The sequence below is a fragment of the Lottia gigantea genome, assembly GCF_000327385.1.
Source record: "Lottia gigantea unplaced genomic scaffold LOTGIsca_13, whole genome shotgun sequence".
Taxonomy (NCBI): domain Eukaryota; kingdom Metazoa; phylum Mollusca; class Gastropoda; family Lottiidae; genus Lottia; species Lottia gigantea.
Genome location: NW_008707425.1, coordinates 3840382 through 3863884, shown reverse-complemented (window position 1 = coordinate 3863884; position 23503 = coordinate 3840382). Strand labels below are relative to the sequence as shown.

At 34.4% G+C, this 23503-nt stretch overlaps 1 protein-coding gene across 1 annotated transcript in view; it reads right to left on the bottom strand.

Moving 5' to 3' along the window:
* The window catches only part of LOTGIDRAFT_111288 (hypothetical protein), a gene marked incomplete at both ends in the record, with an annotated part of 78161 nt that overhangs the window by 28078 nt on the left and 26580 nt on the right, over positions 1-23503 (bottom strand). The window contains 3 exons of the mRNA XM_009049093.1: positions 61-240; positions 1079-1782; positions 2494-2615. Coding sequence (XP_009047341.1) covers positions 61-240; positions 1079-1782; positions 2494-2615 — 1006 coding nt within the window. The remainder of the gene's footprint in view (positions 1-60; positions 241-1078; positions 1783-2493; positions 2616-23503) is intronic.

Here is a 23503-nt window from a genome sequence, read left to right as displayed (position 1 = left end):
TCATGATTCACATCTTCCCACCCCTTCATTTTCCCTTCAATAATGTCCAAAGTGTCTTACCTGAGCTTTGGTTTGTTCACCAACTAATATAACATCTCTGGTAGCGTCATGTATAGGTATATCAGAGATATAAATCCCTTTACCAATCAGTTCATCCAGTTTCTCCACACTAGGGGATCCTATATATAATATGGTATTGTTCTCTTGTAAATAAAACATTTGACCCTTTAATTCCATATCCTGAAGGAATAAAAAATAGTGGTTTGAGTTACTGGACTTTCCAGATGAACTGGGGAGTTTGGTCAATGGATATAAATGAACCACTTCATATTTTTAGTGGATCTCTGTTGCAAGAGTCACTACAGATCATATTATTTGAACAGCCATCTTTAGACCCTGCTTCTGAAGAGGAAGCTAATAAATTTCCAAGCATTCCAAGTTCCAAGGATTCGTTAGACCTGCTTCTGACAACGAAGCTAATATTTTCCAAGCATTCTTAAGACCTGCTTCTGAAGACAAAGCTAATATCTTTCCAATGATTCTTTGGACCTGCTTCTGAAGACGAAACTAATATTTTTCCGAAGACGAAGCTAATGTTTCCAAAAACATTCTTAAGACCTGCTTCTGAAGACGAAGCTAATGTTTCCAAAACATTCTTAAGACCTGCTTCTGAAGACGAAGCTAATGTTTCCAAAAACATTCTTAAGACCTGCTTCTGAAGACGAAGCTAATGTTTCCAAAAACATTCTTAAGACCCGCTTCTGAAGACGAAGCTAATGTTTTCAAAACATTCTTAAGACCTGCTTCTGAAGACGAAGCTAATGTTTTCAAAGCATTCATTAGATCTGTTTCTGAAGACGAAGCTAATGTTTTCAAAGCATTCTTAAGACCTGCTTCTAAAGAGGAAGCTAATATTTTCAAAACATTCTTAAGACATGCTTCGGAAGACGAAGCTTATTTTTTTTCAAAGCATTCTTTAGACTTGCTTCTGAAGACGAAGCTAATTTTATCCAAAGGTACGTCTACCAATTTTCCACCAAATTTAAGTTTCGAGCAAAACAAATAAGCCTTTACTAACCTGAACAGAATTGGTGGAGCTCAATGCAGCTGTTTTGGTACGAAGAACAAAGTTGGAGTTGACTCTGGACAAGATGGCCGAGAAACTAATTTTAACATGTGGTCGTATAATTATAAAGTAATCCTGTATATGTCTGCCATGTGTGGGAACATGGGGACCAATCATTTTTAACAAGGCTGATCCCAGTTGTATAATGTTCAAATCTTTGTCAAAAATCAAATGAAATGGAAAGGAATTGCAGAAGGTTGAAACGCCGATTTTTGATTTGGACGGATCGCTGGAAAGTGTGTCGGATATTGAACACGTGCTACAGTGATTATTATTATTATTAACATACGTTGTAATATAGAAGATATGATGTTGTGACGTTTCTGTTAAACTACCAGATACTTGCATTTCAAATTCCAGAGAAAATAACACTTTTGCCACAGATTCTAAAATTCCCGCCACAAATTCCAAAGGTTTCCTGTGCGGAGAGTAATAATGAATTTGTATTTTGTTCTTGTCAAATTCACAACGGAAAGATGGTGTATGGACGCCTTCAAATTTGGGAGATGATTTTAAGAGTGTCTGTAATCCATCCAAATTACTGAACAATTCAATCATATTACTTCCTAACATCCGTAAACATTTTCCATATTCTTCCTCTACCAGTTTAAAATACTCTCTTCCTAGTGTGCGTAGAAAAGTGTCGATGTCAGTTTCTGAAAAAGTAAATACAATTTTTTCTAAAGCTAGATAGTTAAAAATTTGGCAAAAAAAAGATGGACGATCTTATGTATTATATTCTTTTGACTAGACCACATGAAAGATTGGTCAGTGAAAAAATTAAAATAAATTTTGGGAAATTTTAAATATGCAAAAAATTAAATAATTTGTTTTCATCAAGATTTTTGTTGACCCATGACATTGTTAATGCCATAAAACCAGTAACTTATGGTCGAGCCAAACTGAGTGGATTTCTTCATATGCTTAAGGCTGGGTTCCCTTAGTTTCATTTATGAAAATGAAAATGCTAATACTTATATGAATAGACAGTAAAGGTGTTCTAATGACTTAAAAAAATACCAGTTTGTCTCAAATGTCCATAATTAATTCATAATTAGCTAAATAAGAAGAGAATTACCAGCAGAATTCCAATGAGTGACCGATTAAGAAAGGTCAACAAGTCGTTTTTGGTTTCTCCAGACTATATATACATGGATATTAAGCAAAAAAATACACTGACTCTAAAAAATAAGCTAACCCATCTTTAACTCATTGGTAAAGGATTAGAAATTTGGCAATATTTTTTGCCTAAATCTAAGATTTTTGGATCGAAAAATATGAGATCAGTTCAGCAAGGATATCTACGTAGCAGAAGTTTTATTGAGTGGACAGTTAGTCTTAGTTTCATACATCTAAAGAATACTCACGTTGTATGTCAGCACAGGCTGAAACAAGAGAGATTAACTCTTCTTCACCCATAGTTCGATGACGTAATCCAGAATCATTAAAGGAAAGAGTAAATGTGTCGGTGGGGAAGAGTGAGAATTTACTGAAAAACAATAGACAACGTAGTGACTGAGCTGAAACGTGTCAAAAAGTACTTGTCGTGACGTGAATACGATGCGACGTTTTCCATTATCTACTGTACGTACACGTCACTTGTACTTAAGTAGGCATTGATGGAATGCGGTGTGCAGGATTGTTGAATCTAAACGTCGTATATTATCTACTGTATTGATAATCTCACACAGTTATTCGCATCGGACACAGTACCTCTTCTATTTCCACCTTTACGGGTCTGTTCGTCGTTATATAATAATCTGGATAACAAAGTAAATCAAAGTCATTATTTACCTTAATTCAGCTATTTCAGCTTTGGTAAGACATTCTTGTATAGATCTGTATATAAAACCTTCCTGAAAATACACAAAAAATATATGTTAGGTCCAGAAAATTATACATCATATGGATATATTATCATATCCGCCATATTTCCTATTATGATATGATCATATAGATATATTATCATATCCGCCATATTTCCTATTATGATATGATCATATAGATATACTATCATATCCGCCATATATCATTCTATGATTATATCATATTTCATATGGATATATTATCATAACCACCATATATCATATTATGATCATATCATATATCATATGGATATATTATCATAACCACCATATATCATATTATGATCATATCATATATCATATGGATATATTATCATATCCGCCATATATCATTCTATGATCATATCATATATCATATGGATATGTTATCATAACCACCATATATCATATTATGATCATATCATATATCATATGGATATGTTATCATATCCACCATATATCATATTATGATCATATCATATATCGATATATTATGATATCCTCCATATATCATATTGTGATTATATTATGGTTTGAAGGCCTCTTTGTGAAGCGTTTTATATTTTCTTACTGAACAAGTCATGTTAAAAAAACTTAAATCTTTAGAACAAAAGAGCGAAAAAACTGAATCTTTAGTGCTATAACATGAAAAACCCGAATCTTCAGTACAAAAATAATACTTAGATTTGCATGGTATGTGAGGCAGACTAGTAAGATATATGAATATCAGTAAACGACGAATAACAAAAGAAACAAGTATTAATAATTTACAAAATTCTTGGCATTCAAACGCTTTTTATCACAGTTTTAGGATGATGAAAAAAATATTACATAAATTTTCCATGCACACCTTAACATAACAAATATTTCAACACTGTTTAAATGGAAGCAAACGGAATACAAAACAAAGGCATAATCAATAAAACATGTTTTTTCTCAGTATTGACACCATGCTTTTATCATTTTGACTTTCATTCAATAGTTTCATTCAACACCTTTGTCAATCTTCCCTAAGATTGAACAATTTTTAACACAAAAGAGTTGGCTATACAATTATTACATGAAATATATTCATTTTGCCGAAAATATACACCATAAAGGGGTTGTATTTGTACAGAGGCGGGATCAGGAGGATTGGTGATTCATGGTATCACATCAGACCTATCGAGAAGCGTTAAGGTTAAGGACCTGGGGCCTGGTTTTCGAAAGTATCTTACGACTAAGACACGTCTTAAGATGGTCTTACGACATATCATAGTCGTAAGATAAGTTTTCGTAATCTTAAGACACCTCTCGACCTGTCTTAAGATGGTCTTATGATTATCACAAAAGTTATGATGGACTTATGATTATCATAAGAGCTTCGATATCACGTGAATAAAAGAATATGGCTGCTGTTTACATCTACATTCGACAACAAGCTGAAAACGTACGCCGAAACAGAGTATTTCGAGACAGAAATAACCCACTAGACTACATGGATGATGAACAAATAGTATGTAGATATAGACTTTCACGCCCAATGATGCTAGATTTATGTAGAATGTTCCAAACATCCCTAGCAAGGCCAACTGCAAGATCTCGTGCCTTTCCAGTTTCATTCCAAATCATGGTTGCACTCAGATTTTATGTCACTGGAAGCTTTCAGATGGTCAATGCTGATGTCCGTAACATATCTAGACCAAGTGTATCTAAAATAGCACGTGACGTAACTGCATGTTTAAAGAGGGTTTGTAATGAATATATAGAGACCAGGCTGGACTTCGCAACATCATGAGAGGTTTTCATGAAAAAACAGACTTTCCAAGTGTAGTCGGTGCCATTGATGGTACACACATCGTATAAAATCTCCAACAGAGGATGAACATCTTTTTGTAAATAGAAAAAGCTACCATTCTATTAATGTTCAAGCAGTTTGCTATTCAAATATGGGGAAGTTTTCTTTGTAGCACTGTTTGTTACTACATTGCTGTGTCGGCTGAAAAGTAAGGACTTATTCTTCTCCACTTCGTCTATAAAAATTTGAATCTCCTGCGATGTAAAATTCGGACTTCTTCTCTTACTCATTATTATGTATAATAAATATAAATGTATTATTTCTATCCTTATATAGTACTTTCTCACAAGTATTTGCACGAGCATTTCGTTAAGCATTTTGTCTCACATCTTAAAAGTATTCACAATTAGATAACAAACACATCATGCAAGATAATAAATAAACAAACAAATAAATATACAAACTAAATTCAAACAAATGATCAAACTACGATTTTAATTCATTTTCATATAAAATTTAATGTTGATAATATATTTTGTAAGTAATAACTATAAATTTCATTTCCTATAATTTTTTTTATAGTAAATATTATCACTGTTATGACAGTTATAAGAGCATCTCAGGTATGACTATCGTAAGACAGCTTTTATTTACATTCTATTACATGTCGTATGATAGTCATAAGATAAAATTTGTCATTAGATATATCTTATGACGTTTCTTACGATACTTTCGAAAACCAGGCCCCAGATCTTCATCTCGAAAGCTAGAAAGTAGAACCTGTTGGAAACTGCAATTATGCAGACATTGGTGAACTCAAATCGGTTAATCCAGTGGTAAATCATATTTAACAAGATATCATTTACCAGTAGTTTTTGAAATTCCGACTGCAAGTCGTAAGGCCGCTCCAATAAATTTCTTCCCAATGGCAGATTTAACGTACGCCAAGTGCAGAGGCTAATATAACTTTATACAAAAAAAATATCCACATAGTAGAGCTTTAAGAAAACCTACTAGATGTTGATTATAGTCGTCAATTCTCTACATCAATCTAGAGAGTTCTTGGTCGTATTAATTATTACTTAGAAACTAGACAGGAATTCGAACAGGAAATGTTCGCTAAGAGACACCTGATAATAACAATAGAAATTGATATACATTTGTATTTGAAAGTGGAAGAAATTCTGCTATCAGATTACAACTTGACACTGAATCAGACAAACACATTATGAAACTTGACAATCCAGAATATGTGCATCCGGTATCCAAATCCTATATATTTAGAATGATATCCGGTAGTCTGTCGGGATGGGAAGCTTCTATAATTTCGTCAGTAGAATATGTTTACTATGTTTGCTAATGCTCTACCACCTGATATTCCACCAAGAACTGCTATACACAAACCATCTAATTGATAATGTTTTTATCACAAAATTGGACGTAATGTGTCCAACATAAATCAGATTTTCAAAGAAGCACAGCGCATACTGTGTTACAAAAAAATCTAGTAAACAAACATTATTGTTCTTCTAAACTCTCCGAAACTTACCCCGAATTGAGATTTACTAAATGCAGAGTGATATCAAGTGTACGGGACGGATGAGTTTGTCCCCACATCGGATATAGAAATTCTTGTTACTCTGAAATATGGTAATGTATTTGTCTTTTGTATATTGATAGCGATGGATATTTTTTGCAATTCCAATTAAAGCTAAACTTTTTCAAGCATGATGTTATATCTTGTCGACTCATCGTCTATTCTAGCATTTTGTTTCTAACCTGTCTTTGCTTTTAACGAGGATAATAAATCTGTTTATAACATCTTTCTCTGTTTCCTTAACCTTTATAAGCCGATAAATATAAGCTGTTCCATTACAATTCTTCCAATTACTCAATATAAAATGCGTCTTATTCCCAATGCATTTCTTCTGGTGTTGTGTATCGTCAATCATGCCACGATACGATACGTATCGCGATTCAAGTATCGCTATACGATACATATCACGATATGGTGTAATGGGATAAAAATTAACATTTTATCTTCAAGGCTTCTTTAATATTAATTTATAACTTTATAACTGTGATATTTGGTGATATTGTTGATAGAAGTGGATAGCGTCCACTAAAAAGTTCTAACAATTTCAGTGAAAAGAATTGTCATGTCATAAAATGTTATAAAAATTCCCACTTTTTTATGGAATGAAATGTATCGCCAAGTATCGATACACTGTTTCACCGATATATATCGCGCCAGCACTCTTTATTCATTCCATCGCGGTTTCGTATGCTTTTAAATTACAGAGTTCGCAATCAATAAGGATGGGCCAATACTGCTGTCCCGTTAAAATGTCCCTCATATTCTATTGAATAAATTTGCCGTCTCCAATAGCCAAATATAGCGCAGGACCATTCATTGCGACGAGACCTGGCCTGTGTATTCACCGGAGAGTTGATAAACGAACAATTGCTCATAAAAATATGGGAATTAGGACCATTGCTAACCATAAATTTACATGTTCAGTGTTAAAACCAGTTTTTATAAGCAGAGGTGTATAATTGTAATATAATACACTCTAGTATTCAATCATCTTTCACACAAAATTGAAGGGCGACGGAAAATTGACAGTAAATTTTTTTTCTATATTCATTTTTAACTGTTACGCCCATCATCAGTTTTCTTAGGACCAGACGAGAAAAAATTCTGACAACCGACCAATTCCATTACTGCAATTAAACACCATACATCATTGCCCCTCCAGATATATTAGTTGCCCCTCCGAACAATCAAGTCTGGCTACGGGCCTGATAAGAACTGTTATTTCTTGTCTACGTTTGGCAATTTTTAATACTATTTGAGCGTTAAAACCAAAACCGTCATATCCGCTTTGTTCTTTTAAAATACAATACTTTCAGATGGGTGTTAATAGAAACGAAAAATGTAACAGATACATTAATAATGACTATTTGTGGGATTCGGTAGACATTAGTTCATTATTTGTTGAATGGAAGTGGATATCAGGGAAAATTAAGTCTAAAAGCCTAATTTTCACCACAAAATTTCACATTGTCATCTCTTTTGACATGATTTTATTATAACAAATTATAACACTACAGCCAACATTACAATTACACATTCAATAGCTTTTAACAGTAACAGCTAATTGGAATGCATTAAGGCAGATTCTAGTAATTTTCTGGAACCGTTCCAATCAAAAATCGAAATCGTTACCTTGAATGAATGTATATTATAGATTTACCAATTACAGAAAGACTCCTCGAATCTAATAGTGTCTATTATTTAAAGTCGATATAGAACTATGTAAGTGATGGTACTCTTGCTTTCAAATTGTGAAAAACTGAACGTCTTAATTGTGTTATATTGCCAAGAATATTCTAAACTACAAGCACTATTCAAATGGGGATATCTATTAGAAAGAGTTTCCTTTTGAATTTAGTAGCAAACATCTGGCTTCAGCAATATAGGTTTCAATAACATGTTAAAGAAGAAATATGACAAGAAAAACGTTTCATCGATCAAATCTTTCACCAAACACACCCAGAAAAACCTCGGTTTTACTGTCAAGTTACCTTTATCACAGGGCCCAGGACCTTGAGAAACTCACCAAGAATTAGTTTGACTTTATATTATTGAGTATGGTCAAAATTAGTTATCTCCTCGCGCGAATAGGTAACGTAAAATAAAAATATTTTACTTCATTACAATTCAGTTGTCAGGTCAGGTCTACACCATGGCATAATGATATTAGGTCATTGACAAACGCAGAAATAATAATAGCATGTTGGTTTGAAATTGTCCTGTCTCTTTTATACTATGACATTGCAAATTTTCCGTCAGCTACCACCAGTTCCCAACCAAACAGACACCAACTGCGATTGTATGCTTAGATGTCAATACATAAAAACTGGCTTTGAATTCTGAAAGAAATATGACGGTAGACTTAAAGTGGTGGCTGTTAATCGTTTTAAACCCAATGAACCATACTGGCTGGTCTGTAATAGAAGAGATAAAAGCTGAACAAGTCCATTCCAAATAAAAAAAGAAACTCCAATCGTTATAGTGTTTACATAAGAAGATATATAAGTGTGTGCTGGTCCAATTCAAAGTAAATAAATGTCAAATTATAAAAGGAAAGAGTAATTACAGATAAGCTACTGAAAGTTAAAATTAGAGAAATTCTTTAGAAGGAATTGGTCTTTTGGATTCGATTTAAAATCCTTGTGGCATTAAAAATCGCTCATTTCACGTTTCCTTTTCAGCTGCAGGAAGTATGGTCAACATCTGATTCCGCTTTCCGGAACTACAGACATTGTATCCGAAGCTTTCCTGGTCCCAATTACCTCTCTGAATCCTTTCGACGGTCGGAATCTACGATTATCCATGTGATCGCAGTTGCTGCAAGTTACTCTTTTTCAATACGTAAACCTTTCGCTCATGTCTACTTTGGCGGATCCTATGACGTAGTTTGAATCGCGAGACTGCTTAAACACATATGCTGCATAATATGTGTGAGTATCGACAAAAAAACTACATAATATGTGTGAGTATCGACATATAAGCTGCATAATATGTGTGAGTATCGACATATAAGCTTTATAATATATGTGAGTATCGACACGGTGCATTCCACCTGAAGAATTTAATTGAGGTCAGACCAAGAATGCCAATAATTTAAGGGATATTGGTATGGAAAAAAACATCAAGGCTGGATTGAAAACCTTAGTTCATTAAGGTTGATTTATGGGTTTAGCGTTATCAAAAGTCAATAGAATTCATGTTTTATTGGGAAAATATCAAAGACATTGGAGAAAGAAAGTATTTCTGAGTCGAGATAAAGAGCAATTAATTTCTAGTCAATGTACGTTATCGGGATCTTTTTATTGCCTTATATTGAGGTCAATATCAAAGTTAAATTGAAAAAGATCTTTCGTGTGAGAAAAATAATAACATTATGCACCTGACAAATCTTGAACTATCTCACTATAGAGGTCGATTTGCTGTTATGCTAATCACTATTTCCTAGTTGCAATGCGTTCCCATTCATTGACATTCATTTTTTCTCCATAATGCGAGGTGTTACCACCTGAACAAGTTTCATGAATATACCAAATTCGAGTACACACTGTTAAGATCTCTTAGACAAATTTTAAAAGTGGGATGACCGGTATGGATCGAAAGCCATAAGTAGAAAATTTGTAATGGCTCTAATACACATAATTAATACACATAATTTCTGACCCACAAAGTAACGTCTAAGATATCTTAAACTGATCAGGTTTTTCCGGTGAAAAGTACACCCGATTCTAATTCTATACATATATATTAACTCGATACTTTTTGGCCTTAGTTTTCAATTGATTTTCCGACACTTCAAAAGTTTCCAGATTCCTCTCCCAGTTGAAAATGAATTGAAGTGACGTTTCTGCACCATGTGGTCTGGTGAAGATGGGCAACGCCATGCAGTGTGCAATGAGGGAAATTTTGCTAGGAAAGCCTGCTCTTTTTCGATTCCCAACTATCGAGGAATCTTTAAGGTGCACAGCCTGTCCCATCCGAACGACTAGACCCTTTTCCATGTATTCCAAGGTATTATCTCGACCTACGCCAGAATTGAACCTAAGACCTCCCTCTCCCAAGTCAATGAGTTTATGATAGATATATTTCAACCATTTTAAAACATTACTCCACGACCGATCCAATTACCAACTACTACGACTACCAACAACTACTTAGTTTGTGATATCAGCATCCACTGAAAGCGAACATCTTCCCACCAATGAACCTTCACTCTACGAACGCATTGGATTCAGTTATTGTTTACTTATAATCCTTGTATCCTGTTAATTACATTTTCTCATTCAACTGATGATGACAATTTAAATTGATGAAACGTTGTATAGAATACAGCTCAGGCGTGATATGGGGAAATATCTTGCATTCTGATTCAATGATGGACAATTAATTAATGTACAAACATCTGAGGTTATATTTCTATTCATTCGCTCTACATTAGGGAATTATAGATGAAAGAGTGACTGAGGAGTAATATCAATGTATATGTTGTAACAATTGAAAATGTTCCAGCTGGGGGTACCAGCAAGAACCTCATATTATTTTTTCTGAAGTAACGATTTGTATAAATTTATTGTTGGGTTTTAACTTATGCAGCCTATAGCACACGAGGTCTTGATGAAATGCAGGAGGCAACCAGTAGTTTCGAAGGAGCCAACGGTTCCAAACTTGTTCTGAGTAACATTTTTGGTAACTTGGACCATTTGACATAGGTTTAGATCGTCTGAAAATATATTTGGATCATAAAATGATTACAGATAGTTCCTTAATTTCGGGATATATCAGGAACACTAATAGCATCAATTTCAATTTTCAATCACACGTCTATGGTTCCTGTAATTCCGCCAAAAGTAAGTGATGACGTCACTAATCGTGAAAGGCCTTACGTCACAAATATATTTTGCGATTAGTGACGCTTAACACTTATACTTTGTGAAATTTCAGGAAATTTCAAATTGGAATGGTGCAAATTGATGTGATCAGTGTCCCCAAAACAAAATTTAAGAAAACCTTAACAGTCCCTTTAAATGGATACTACATACTTTGGATGAACATAAAGTTAATTTTGCTCAAATTTGGCCAATAACAGTATATATCCATCAGTGGACTTACCTGGTGTCCTAACTATAATCCTAACTATCCCTCTATAATCCGATATATCCACAAAATCAAGTAATTAATTATAAAACGCTTAATACATCCTTTAAGCGATTTTCAAAACGTGAGTCTAGGAAATCCGGTGTAATTTTCAAGGGGAAGTAAGTCTCAAGTGGGGTTTCCTGCGTCCTTGACCTCTACTCTTGAATTGACCTCGACATTGTCATATTTTGAAGACGGAATAATGATGCCTTGTAGGAGATTAAGCGACTCCGCGAAAAAAGCAATTCATATGATTTAGAATGAATACTCCACCACTGACACAATTTTCAATGAATATTAATCATTGGCAAAGTTTGTTTGTATACACCGGAAGATGATTGTTTCCTGTTTTAGCGTTGATTACCCAGACTCTTTTTTTCTCAAACTGAACGGGTTCATGGCTTGCTCACTTTTTAAAAAAAATTATGATTATAGTTTTATTGTCGATTTTTCAAACTTGATAAAGTGTGGGATTCAACCAATGGTCACTATCAAACACAAATATTAGCCACAGGGCGAGTGTATTCTAAGACATAGTATCACTTTAAGATATCTCAAATCTAAAGGAATTAGATAGTAAATCTAAACAATGTTAATATCTGGATTAGATTTGATGAACAACAGACATTACTCTGAATTGTTAAAAACGATCTGAACTAGTATGTTGTACCATTATTAACAATCTTTTCTATAACAGCACTGATTTTAGTGCCAGACCAGAGTTTTTTTCTGCCCTGGTATTTTGAAGAATAATTTAGAAAATCTAATAGTGTAACACAAACAGCCATCGATAAAAACGTGAAAGCAAACCTTCCAACTACTATCAAAACGTTTGTGAACGCCACAGAGTCCATGTCATTACTCTGATTGACCAACAAAATGAAATGTATTGCGTATGAGGCTTGGTTACATCGAAAAAACGAGCGGTCTCCACAAAGACTTTTTATCATGCGCAAACACGAAAGCAAATTTCAAGGCAGCTTTAATGTTTTCAAAAAGCATCTCAAATCAATATAAATTACTTGATGAATTACTATGCATGAACATAGACAATTTGATTCCTCATAAAAAAAATCATCCCTATTGCATACTAAAACCTATGTTAATATATTTAGTCAATGGCTAGGGCCAATAACGTTTAACTGTGGGCATTTATGTTTCAAGTGAGATGAATATTATTTCTGTTGTCCAAAAAGTATGAAAAAATTCTTGACTTTCAGCAACAAACAACTCCCTGAGTGGTCGAAGGATGGAAGGATTTCTCAATCATGGGTGTGACGCCAGGTAGGGTATTCTTCTAGACACCTGATACCACTTTTCATTATAAATTACTAACCCACTTATGACTGATATACGTCCTAGTATGAAAAGTTCATTGGCTGTTACCAATTTTCGTTATTCGTCAATGTTGATTTGGATTTCCGGTTTTGTTTTGCAGTTCGTATCGTTCGTACTTGGTTTTTTTATTTACAAGTTTAAGCTGGCAAAATTTCCCTCATTGCACCCTGCATGGCGTTGTCTGTCTTCATTAGCCCACATGGTGCAGAAATAGGACGTAAAACTCCATTCATTTCATTTCACAAGTTTAAGGTAGTTCCGATACTTCTATAAGAGGATTCCCTTGATGTATGTTGTTCAGTTAATTTACACTACTGGTATTAACGTCCCATTTATAATGGTCAATTCGTCAGCACTAAGTAGTTAGAGTGGTATATTTGCTGTGTTTGTTTTAACTCTGGTCGTTCATTAGTCATAATAAATTATACGTTGTAAGTGTAGATAATAATCACCATTAGTGGACATTGGTCACTTATTCCAAATGGACATACCAAATAAACAACATTAATTATGTTGACTCTCCGAAAGTGTTACTGAGTCGGCAAATCTATTCGGACAGCATCAAAGATCATATCATGTCTCGCTAGCGAGGTCAAGCTCAGTGGAGATCAAATTTAAAAGGTCTTTGGACATGGAAGCGTTTAAAGGGACAGATGCACCATTTTAGGTTTTTTATTTTGAATATTTGTAAATAGTCTTCAGAAGTACTAGAAATGTACGAAAATTGCACAATTCCTTTCAAAATACTTCAAACTAGGAATTTTACTCACTATTCCTATATATGTCTTTTCTATATATCACAGTGTATCTTAAACTGACGAGTCGTCATTTTAACATTCAAACGCAAATTATTCTGGATATACATGGATTTAAAGGCTCGAATTTCGACGGTGAGTTGTGAACACTATAACTGATTAGCTTAGCCAAAAAATTCCCATTTCTGAGACTTAAGAATGATTGGTCAATAAAAATGGCGAACCTGGCCCATTACAGCTATTAAACAATGACATTTGACACGATTTGGTCCACCAATGGAATCGTATACATTTCGATGTGTCATTGGTACATCAGTACACATATCTGCTCTCTGTAGGGAATACCGAGAGAACAAACCCAGTGACAGCTATTGGCCATTTAATAATACTCTTCCAATCTATTCCTTATAACTTTTGCACTTCAATAGGACATCAACCTACGTAAAATGGGATTAAACAACCATCTACACCAATTATATCGAAAGTATCCTTTTTATGTTTTTATTTTTCTTTCTTCATCCGTTAGCCACTTAATACTGTGATTAAATGAGATACACCAAACACATATCGAAAATAACCCTGCATTTTTTTCTCTCCTCATCAGCTGTTGGCTTCTTCTGATGGCCATTGAATACGTTGTACATTTAGAGCAAGTACTTCTGTTTTAAGCCTACATCAAATGAGATAACACATTTCAAACATCCACCTACACCAAACACCTAAAAAAGATAACTATGTTTTTATTTTTCTATTTTCATCTGTTGGCCATTTCATACCCTGTCCACCTCATCCTTGGGACAAGAAATTTAGAACATCCACCTACAAGATCGAAAACAACCCTGCGTTTTTATTTTTCTATTTTCATCTGTTGCTTATTTAATACTCTGTCCACGTATTTAGCAAGGACTTCAATCTGACCTCAGCCTACCTCAAATGACATTTCAAACATCCATCTACAGACCGAAAACAAGCCTGTATTTTTATAATTCTTTCTTTCTTTGGAAGAGTTTCAGGAAACGCAATGACTTGACCTGCATGTCTTAATTGAGAATACAGAAATAAATTTATCAACTTGACAATATACATTAAATGCTTGAAGATAAAAGCTCAAATTTATTGGTCTGATAATGGGGTCGAATGATAAATGTATTTTGTTAGAAGATACGACGAATGCCTCCCCTTTCTTACATATAAAATTTTATCAGTGGAACTAATCACATTGCTAAGAGTATCAACTAACATACCAAACATATTCACAATGTCGAGCTATTACGAATGTCGTCTTATACCTTGACTCCATTAGCCATATTCCTTGTATCACGAACTACAGGGATTTGATTGGAATGTACACCAGAAAGGTGGCTTTTGCAATCAGGGTATAAGAGGTAGATCGTAATAGCTTAACATTGAAAAGATGCATTACAAAATGTAAATGGGTTGTATAGTTGCTCGCTTTCCCAGAACTAATGGAACATCATCCATCCCGTAACACTTTCAGAATTAAAAAAAAATTCGGGTTCGTCTGAAATGTAATGAATGCAATCTGTGTAATGGTACCATGAGATCGTAAATTATTGTGAACGGAGAAGCCAATTTAATTGTGATCACTTAAAAGATAATCGTCCACAGAATATTCTTCATTTAATATTGCATGACGATGGTCGTCTTCAATTTCTTAATTATGAACATAACGCGTATAACCCCATTTCTCATATTTGGCAAGTTCACAAGGGTTAAGCATCTAGGGTCTTTCCGATTGTCATATGTTCGTGCCTATCACAATTTTGTATTTTCTGCTTAAACAAAATCAATCAAGATAACATTGTAAATATGTCTCTTTCCTTGTGATTGACGGATCAACAATATTACATGAGAATTATTTTAATTTTATTTCGATTTGATGTCTGTCGTATTTCAAGGGGATTAATGCATTAAGATAAAAAATGACCCCCTCAGCTATAACATATCTATTTATTTACTATGAAGGGCAAAGATTGAAAACTTAATCTTCTCTAGATAAAATCCTTGACATTTTAACACACGTGAAATAGCACGATTAAGGCTGTTGCTTAGTTTTGGGTTGAATTTTTTTTCATATCCACCAGTTGTGGGTAGGAGTATTTTATTCGCTTATATTTTATTGGACGATGAGCTACACATTGTTCTACTGTTTTTGAACAGGTGTTTTATTTGTATTTAATTATATTAATTGCGTCCCGTGTCATCGTATCATAATCTGAAAGCTGGTAAGGTTCGTCCGTACAAGAAAATAACTATTTGTATTTTGGACGTTGATATATACGTCAATTTCACTATGGTAGTGTCTCAAGATGCCCACGGTAGCCTAGGAGCTCATCGGTGTCCTTCCTTTCCCATTTTATCTTAGAACACGTGTTTGATCATTCACCATGCGGTCGTGTTGTAAGCATTGAAGATTTTCACTGCTATACTATAACGAATAAATACTTTGGGACAGTGGTTCCCAACCTTTTTCAGCCTTCACACCCCTGGAGCAATCACCTTGACCTTTCACACCCCGAAAATTTATTTCATCCACATTTTCAGCATGTGATGATGTGAGGTGCTCTCTCAATTCAAAATAAATTCTACTCCTACATCAGTTGGCCACACTCCCAAGGGGTGAAAACACCCCAGGGTTCGGAACCGGAGTCTTAGGAGTTAATGACCGAGAAAGGGTTTAAAGCAACTATTTTTAAGGTCGCGTTATCTTGTACATTATTATAAGCCATACCTTGGGATTAGTTTCATTTGCATGGTGTATAACAACAGCTTGTTTCTGAAAATTGTCAATTACAATAGCATTAGGTACATCGTGTTGCGGGTTTTAATCTCGGTCGGTGGGTCAAAGTCTGTTGACCTTGGATATGCCATCTTTCTTGATTATTCCAGTCGCCCCAGATATTAATGGTTAAGAATAATCCAGGAAAGATCAATGCCAAGAGGCTTTGCCAAAGACCAGCTGGTAGATAGGATCCCAAAGTTGTTATCCTTCAATAAATAATGGTTTCCTTCTTTTTGAAGGTGAAAATGGAAAATGTCAATTCTACTTTTCTAACTCAATTTTTGGCAACGTAATCCAATGCGCATTTAGGACAATTTGGTCGGAACAGAAGCATTAGCGTACTCTTTTTAAATTTCAATCTAATTCGCTGAGCCGACGTCTCTTTTTGTTCACTTTTGATAAATCACTATAATCCTTATTACACACAGACCTATTTTATTAGCCCCAGCCTATTTGTGATGATGTAATGTAATAGATGTTATAGCTTTGATATGGAATCTATGTTGAAAATAAAGTAAGACTCGACTGTTTGTGAAAGTAATTCATAAAGGACTGATCATAAGTGATTGTGAAAAATATTTCAAAAACACTGTTATAATATCACAACTGCCATTGTCATTTTGTAGATGAACTGAAGTAAATTGAAGTTTCTATTATTCATCAGTTTCTTGGGATTACAAAATCGTCATCTGGTACAATAGAGATTATTATAGATCTACATAAATTCGTCGAGGACAATGGTAATTCTTAGACAAAATAACAGCAGCCATCTATTATGACTAATGGTTACATCTAGTGCAATTCTGTTATAAGCTTCATAATGGAGATATGAGGAAAGAAAAGCTTGACTGAATCTTTTGTGGAGAATAATATGCAAAAGCGATTTGGAAGCCTGGCGTGTCTTTGAGTTAGACGATTGCTTGCTGTCTTCAATGTCTCTATTTTGATATCCACTTGGGACGGGAACGCATTGTCGGATTTTTCAAGCAAATTTCACCTTATCATTAATCCTCATCGGAAGGGTTGACGTGTAGAAACCTCTGGTCATACGGATGAGACGGTTCCTAGGATACTGTGTATACTAAAGATAAAGATAAAGATCCATCAACAGTTGAAAATCGAAAACGGATAGTGCCGTTATGTTGATAGCGTAGTCCGTCTTTAATAGGGCAATGAGATTTTCAAAAGTTTGTCGTAATTTTTTTTAAGTAATGGCACGAATGGTTACCCTTCGCTTTAAATGACGTTATGTTATCATTCTATTATTATGTATTCCATTCATAACGTTCTGGCTGTCGTTTGTGGAAAGAATGTTAAATCAATAAGCGAACTTGACATGATTGCCATCGATCAAATCATTACCAATACATCATTAATTCCACTGTAATACTCTTATTTACAGATCACACAAAAACTACAAAACTTTTATTTCTATAACTCCGCCAAGTAATACTGTAATTCTTATCCGAGTAGAGATTACATTATGTAGCGAAAGGATTAAAACGCATTTGCGGCAGACGAATTCCCGCAGCGGCTAACGCGAAAACAAACACGTGACAACCGAATTTGAATAGTTGTTTGGCCATGTAAAGATGTACAGACCTCGTGATTACCAATCTATCTCTCATTGGATATGTTCGCCGCTACAAAAAATATATCGCATCCAAATTTTCGCAAATGGCAATCGCTTTGACGCTGTGTCGCATCGCCAGGTTTGTGACCTCCAATTCATTTTCATTGAAACTTCTGCACGTGGAGATCGCTGAGCGGTTCCGCCCTGCTAAACCACTTCAGGTGCGTTTTGACCCTGAGATACGCTTACTCTGTCAAGTTATACTGCAATTCTTATCCGAATCGAGATTTCATTAAAAATAGCGTAGGCCCTAATGGTGCAATCCTTATTCAACAACACAGAGCAAACGATTCTGATTTATTCGTACTTAATTGATCGTATAAACCATTATCATGCTTATTCATTACCAATAGAGACTTGACAACAGCGATAAAAATCAGATTAGACGCAATCATCCAGACATGAAATTAGTGATAAGAGAAGTTGATAATATGATTATCATTGTTTTACTAATGAAGTGTAACAATATGTCATACCCTAGAGATTAGTATTTACATCCTCATAACAGTAATCATACTAGTCAGAATCATTAATTATTTACTAGTTCGCTGAGTAAGCGATAGTAATCGCAATTGAATGTTAAAAATAAGTAATCAGACTGGCAAATAAAAATTATAGTCTCAGACTCGATCAATAGATCTTCAGACAATGTATATTACCAATGAGTACGTTTTGATCAATTACCATCGCTTAAACGATATCCGAACCCAAAAAGTTCCATAACGGAATTTTCTATTTGCTGTAAGTGTAGTTCTGTCGGAGATACTTATAGCTCTTTTTTCTGATTTCGCAGAAACAAAAGGACATAGATCTTCTTCCAGATACTTATCCAGAAATGATTCGTCATGTTGAGATCGTATTTCAAGACCGGCACGTGTTTGTATGGTCATCTTACCTAAGTCATCTATCCTCATTATTCCAGTTAACCGGACTGCAAATGTGCAGGTCTGATGACCTTAAAAAAAGTTATCTATTCTCATTATTCCGGTCGATCCATCTGAAAGTGTTCATGTCTGGTGACCTTAAAAAAGTCATCTTTCCTCATTATACCAGTTGATTCAATTGTACTGTAAATGGGTACAGGTGATCCCAGAAAGGTTAATGCCAAGAGTAATGGTCAATGTCCACCTGGTCAAAAGATCACTTATGAATTCGATTAGCTGTCCTTTAAAAATAATTTTATATGTATTAGTTAGGTCGTTGAACCATTCTGGTTACAAATCAGATCTAAATATTTGGTACTCTTAGGCGTCAGTCATGATCTGAAGAAATTTTTCTGTCAATCATGTTCATTTGAATTTTGACCAAATATGGCAAAAACCTCAAAAGTGCTCGCAGGTGCATCTTTTATAAAAAAGAATCATTTGATTGGTTGAGTATTCGAAAGATCTAGGATAGCGTTCCATACATTTTTCTTCAGATCAAGGATTGTAAATGGATTTAATTCATTAAAGGCTATTACAGTAGGGCGTAAAACTTCTAATATCTTTGACATGGAAATAAGCAATAGAGAACGTCTGTGATTATCATCATTAATTCTCGGCGACTTTTCTTCCTAATTACACTTCATCCTAGTATCAAAGATTTTTTTCGTGACATTATCCGTTTCATATTCTTGATTACATTAGCAACGCACGTGGTTACCAAGACAGATGTGTGATCCGATAGGTTTTAAAATATTATAGGTTGAAATAAGAAAATCCCTTTGAATACTGTCTAAAATCTTGATTTCTGTACGGTTTTAAAGGATTTGTATTTTAAAGTGATACTACGTCAAAGAATTAACAAAATATTTAAGAATTTTAAACATGGCCAATAAGAGCATATATTCATCAGTAGATATACCTGGTGTCATAAATAACATAACAGGATTCTTATATAATCCGATAAATCCAATAAACTTAGTAATTATCCATAAATATGAAATTAACAATTGAAAAACGCTTAATATAAAGATTAAGCGTTTTTCGATATTACTTATTTTTATCAATTTTCCAATTTGTCCAGATTTTACAGGGATTCTGTTGTAACTTTCTGAATATAGACTAATATTGACCTTTTCGAGAACTTAAATTTTATGTTCATTCTAAGACCAGGTATCACTTTAACATGATGAATGTGAGCATGTCATTCGCTTTCAACATTCAGAAGTTAAAATAGAACAATCCTAGACTTAAATTACTTTTTTGACTTCCATCCAAGCTCTACAGTGATAGTTTGAAATAGTAATTAATTACCACCATTGCTTCGTTTATGCCCAAATATTAAAATTAAACCCCCTTTAATATGGTTTCATATTCTTCCTTAAACTGGTCTTGGATTTTCCATTGCAACTGGCTCTGTAATATGTAACCCCCTGTCAGTGATGTAGGTAAGAGGGGCCGACATGGAAAAAGCGTCTAGTCGTTCGGATGGGACAATAAACCGAGGCGCCGTGTGCTACAGACTGTGCATGTTAAAGATCCCTGAACAGTTGGAAATCGAAAAAAGATCATGCTACTGTCGTTGTCCTGGAAAAATTTTCCTCATTGTACCCTACATGGCGTTGCCCGTCTTCATTAGCTCACATGGTGCATAAATTCGAAAGTCGAAATTCCATTTCCAATGTTGGGTGTGACGATGGTCTTAAATTTCTGCGTCGCTGCGATGTTATGACATCATTAGGACTACCAAATTTTTTGTTATTTGTTTGTTGGTTTCAGAAGTCTTGATTTGCATTCAATGATACAGGTCCCTGAAATAAGATTCTTAGCTAATATTGGGCATGTCCTAATATTTTGACCATGTTCACCACTGCATCCCTTAAATGACTATATAATCCCGACTGGTGGTAGTTTTTTAAGCCAATCCAGCTACAAACTACTTAGACTACCAACAACTACCTAGTTTGCGATATCAGCACCCCCTGGAATCGAACGTTAACTTGTCATCTACCAACCAACCTAATTTTTAAGATGGCATGTAATAGTTACGTTGTTAAAGCACAATTGCGTGTAGACACAAGTTTTACTAATGACAGAAATGGTTCAAGTCTTGAAATGGTTCCATGTAGGCTAATAGACAAGTTCAACTAAAATTAGATTACAAACAAAATGTCGTTTGTGTATCATTATCTGTATTTAGCTTGACTGTGTTGATTATCCTAGTAATGAAGCAGACTTCATAAGATCATGTTTAGGTCGCGGTTGATGATTGGCTGCAACTTGTTAGCCTACTTCAGAAATAAGGTTATGAGGTTCTACAGTCGGTTAGAGCGTTGGTTCTTTACATGATATCATTCGCTTGGTTACATCGAGCGAATGGCCGTTGTGGTTTCAATTCTTCATCGGTGTGTGATAGTCCGATGACCTTGAATTCACTCATAATTCCAGTTGACCCAGCTGTTAATGGGTACGGATAATCCGGGAAAGATCAATACCAAGAGGTTTGGGCCAAGGACCAGCTGGTAGAAAGGATCCATAACTGTGAACCTAAGTTGCTATCCTTGTAAAATAGGCTATAGCTGTTTATTTCTTTATAGCATTTTTATTGGCTACTTCAACAGGGATGAACCCTATCAAAATCAACAAAAAAGGGCCGTGAATAAAGCTCTCGTATGAAAATATTACTCTCGAAATATTTAATTTACTGATAGCTCTTGCCAACCACCCGAATGATTTGGCTCCCATTACAATTGAAGGGGTAGCCTATTAGGCCTACTATCTTTAGTTTGCATTAAGGAAAAGTTCCTGATGATAAGACTAACATGCGCCAAAGATGTGGTCATATGACACCAATTTTTAGTGTGGAACTTGATTGGTCCCAACCATGCTTTATAATAGATCATACCCATTGAAATCCAATTCACATGAACTTAAATATTTGACTTCCTTCATAATTTTATGAAGGAAAGACAGTCAATGACATCAAAAAATGTATTCACTTACACAGGCAACATTGAAATTTTAAACATAGTTTGAATAATATCATTACTTCTTCCAGAAGCTGCACTCCGTTCAAGGTCTTAATCAGTTCAAAAATCTTAAACAGATGCTCAGAAGCTGCAGAGAGCAGAACTTCCGACACAGTTGTTCCTGTTCCAACTGTTAAAATGATGGAAACCAATTCTTCAATATCTGGAAATCTTTTTAAACAGACAAAATCAAACAACTTAAAATCTGACAGCTATATTTATGACGTCATTAAAGTCAAGGACTAGACACAATCTTCATAAAAGCTCATAAAAATGATTCTGATGTGAACTTTGATGATATGATGTTGCTCATACAAAATTTATTTGACAAAGTTCAATAAAGTTTCTTGGTTACATCAAAGAAAATGATATTACATCATAAAAATGACATAAAATATTCAAATGTCGATAACGCTAGAATGAAATTTCAAATTGACTAGGTTTTATAAGAATTTTGTAAAAAAAAACTAATAATTCTGAAGCATGAACATGTAACCAATAAACTTAAAGGGACAGTTTCGCCATTTTTTTTTACCGGAACTACGTCAATAATGTCACATGATAACGTGATCCTGGCTATTTAAATATTAGAGGCAGGTTGCTCGCGGCTACAAGTATTTGTAAACAAAGTCAATGAAAACAAAAACTTCGTAAGACACGGATAGAAAAGGGATCGTAAAGTCTATCATTGGATAATCAATAGTCACAATATAGCATTATATACACATGTAAGTGTCAGAATTATCAATCAACAATCGATTGTGTAACGAAAAAAGCGAAACAGAAATGTGTATCAGAATTGGTGGTTATTGCACAGTTAATGGCTCTCTTAAGAATTTTAACCAATTAACATGTAATGTTGCATGTCGTGATCAAAGAACAGATAAAAATAGACGATAAAAAGACGAAAATAACTTAGAAAATAGCAAATTGATAATCTCTCCTCGCTGATTAGACCACTACCTGCCAACGATCAGATCAGAGGTTTGAAAAGTTCAATTCTCTTGCTATTAACTCTGTCTGGGCACCATAGGCTAAAACGCTTGAGAACTTGGGCTACGAAATACAAAGATGGTTGTTTAGTTTAAATATATTTTATTACAATTTGTAAAAGGATTTGGTAAACGTTACAAAAACTTATAAAATGTACCATCTCCATAGTTCCATACAATATCATAAGTTATTATCATGATTGTGTCCTTTATCTGAAAGTTTTAACTAAAACGATCCTAGCATTGATTTTTTAACCCCAAAACTATTTAAAAGGTTTACGTAAACTTTTTAAGTCTGTTCTGTGATTTGGTGGGTGTAGGAAAACTAATGTAAGATTTAAGCAAAATAACCGCCTACAGAGAAATGCGTCTTCTACTTATTATAAGCTATGGCATGCGATCTGCAATGAAGAGAATTTCTCGAGGACAGAGGCATTAGCTAAGCTGTCGGAGGATCATTAACGAAAATAGCCCGTGACATACGGGTCTGTTTTATTTCTCAATCCAACACGAAATCTTTTCAATGTCAGCCAAGATATTATGAAAGAATTAC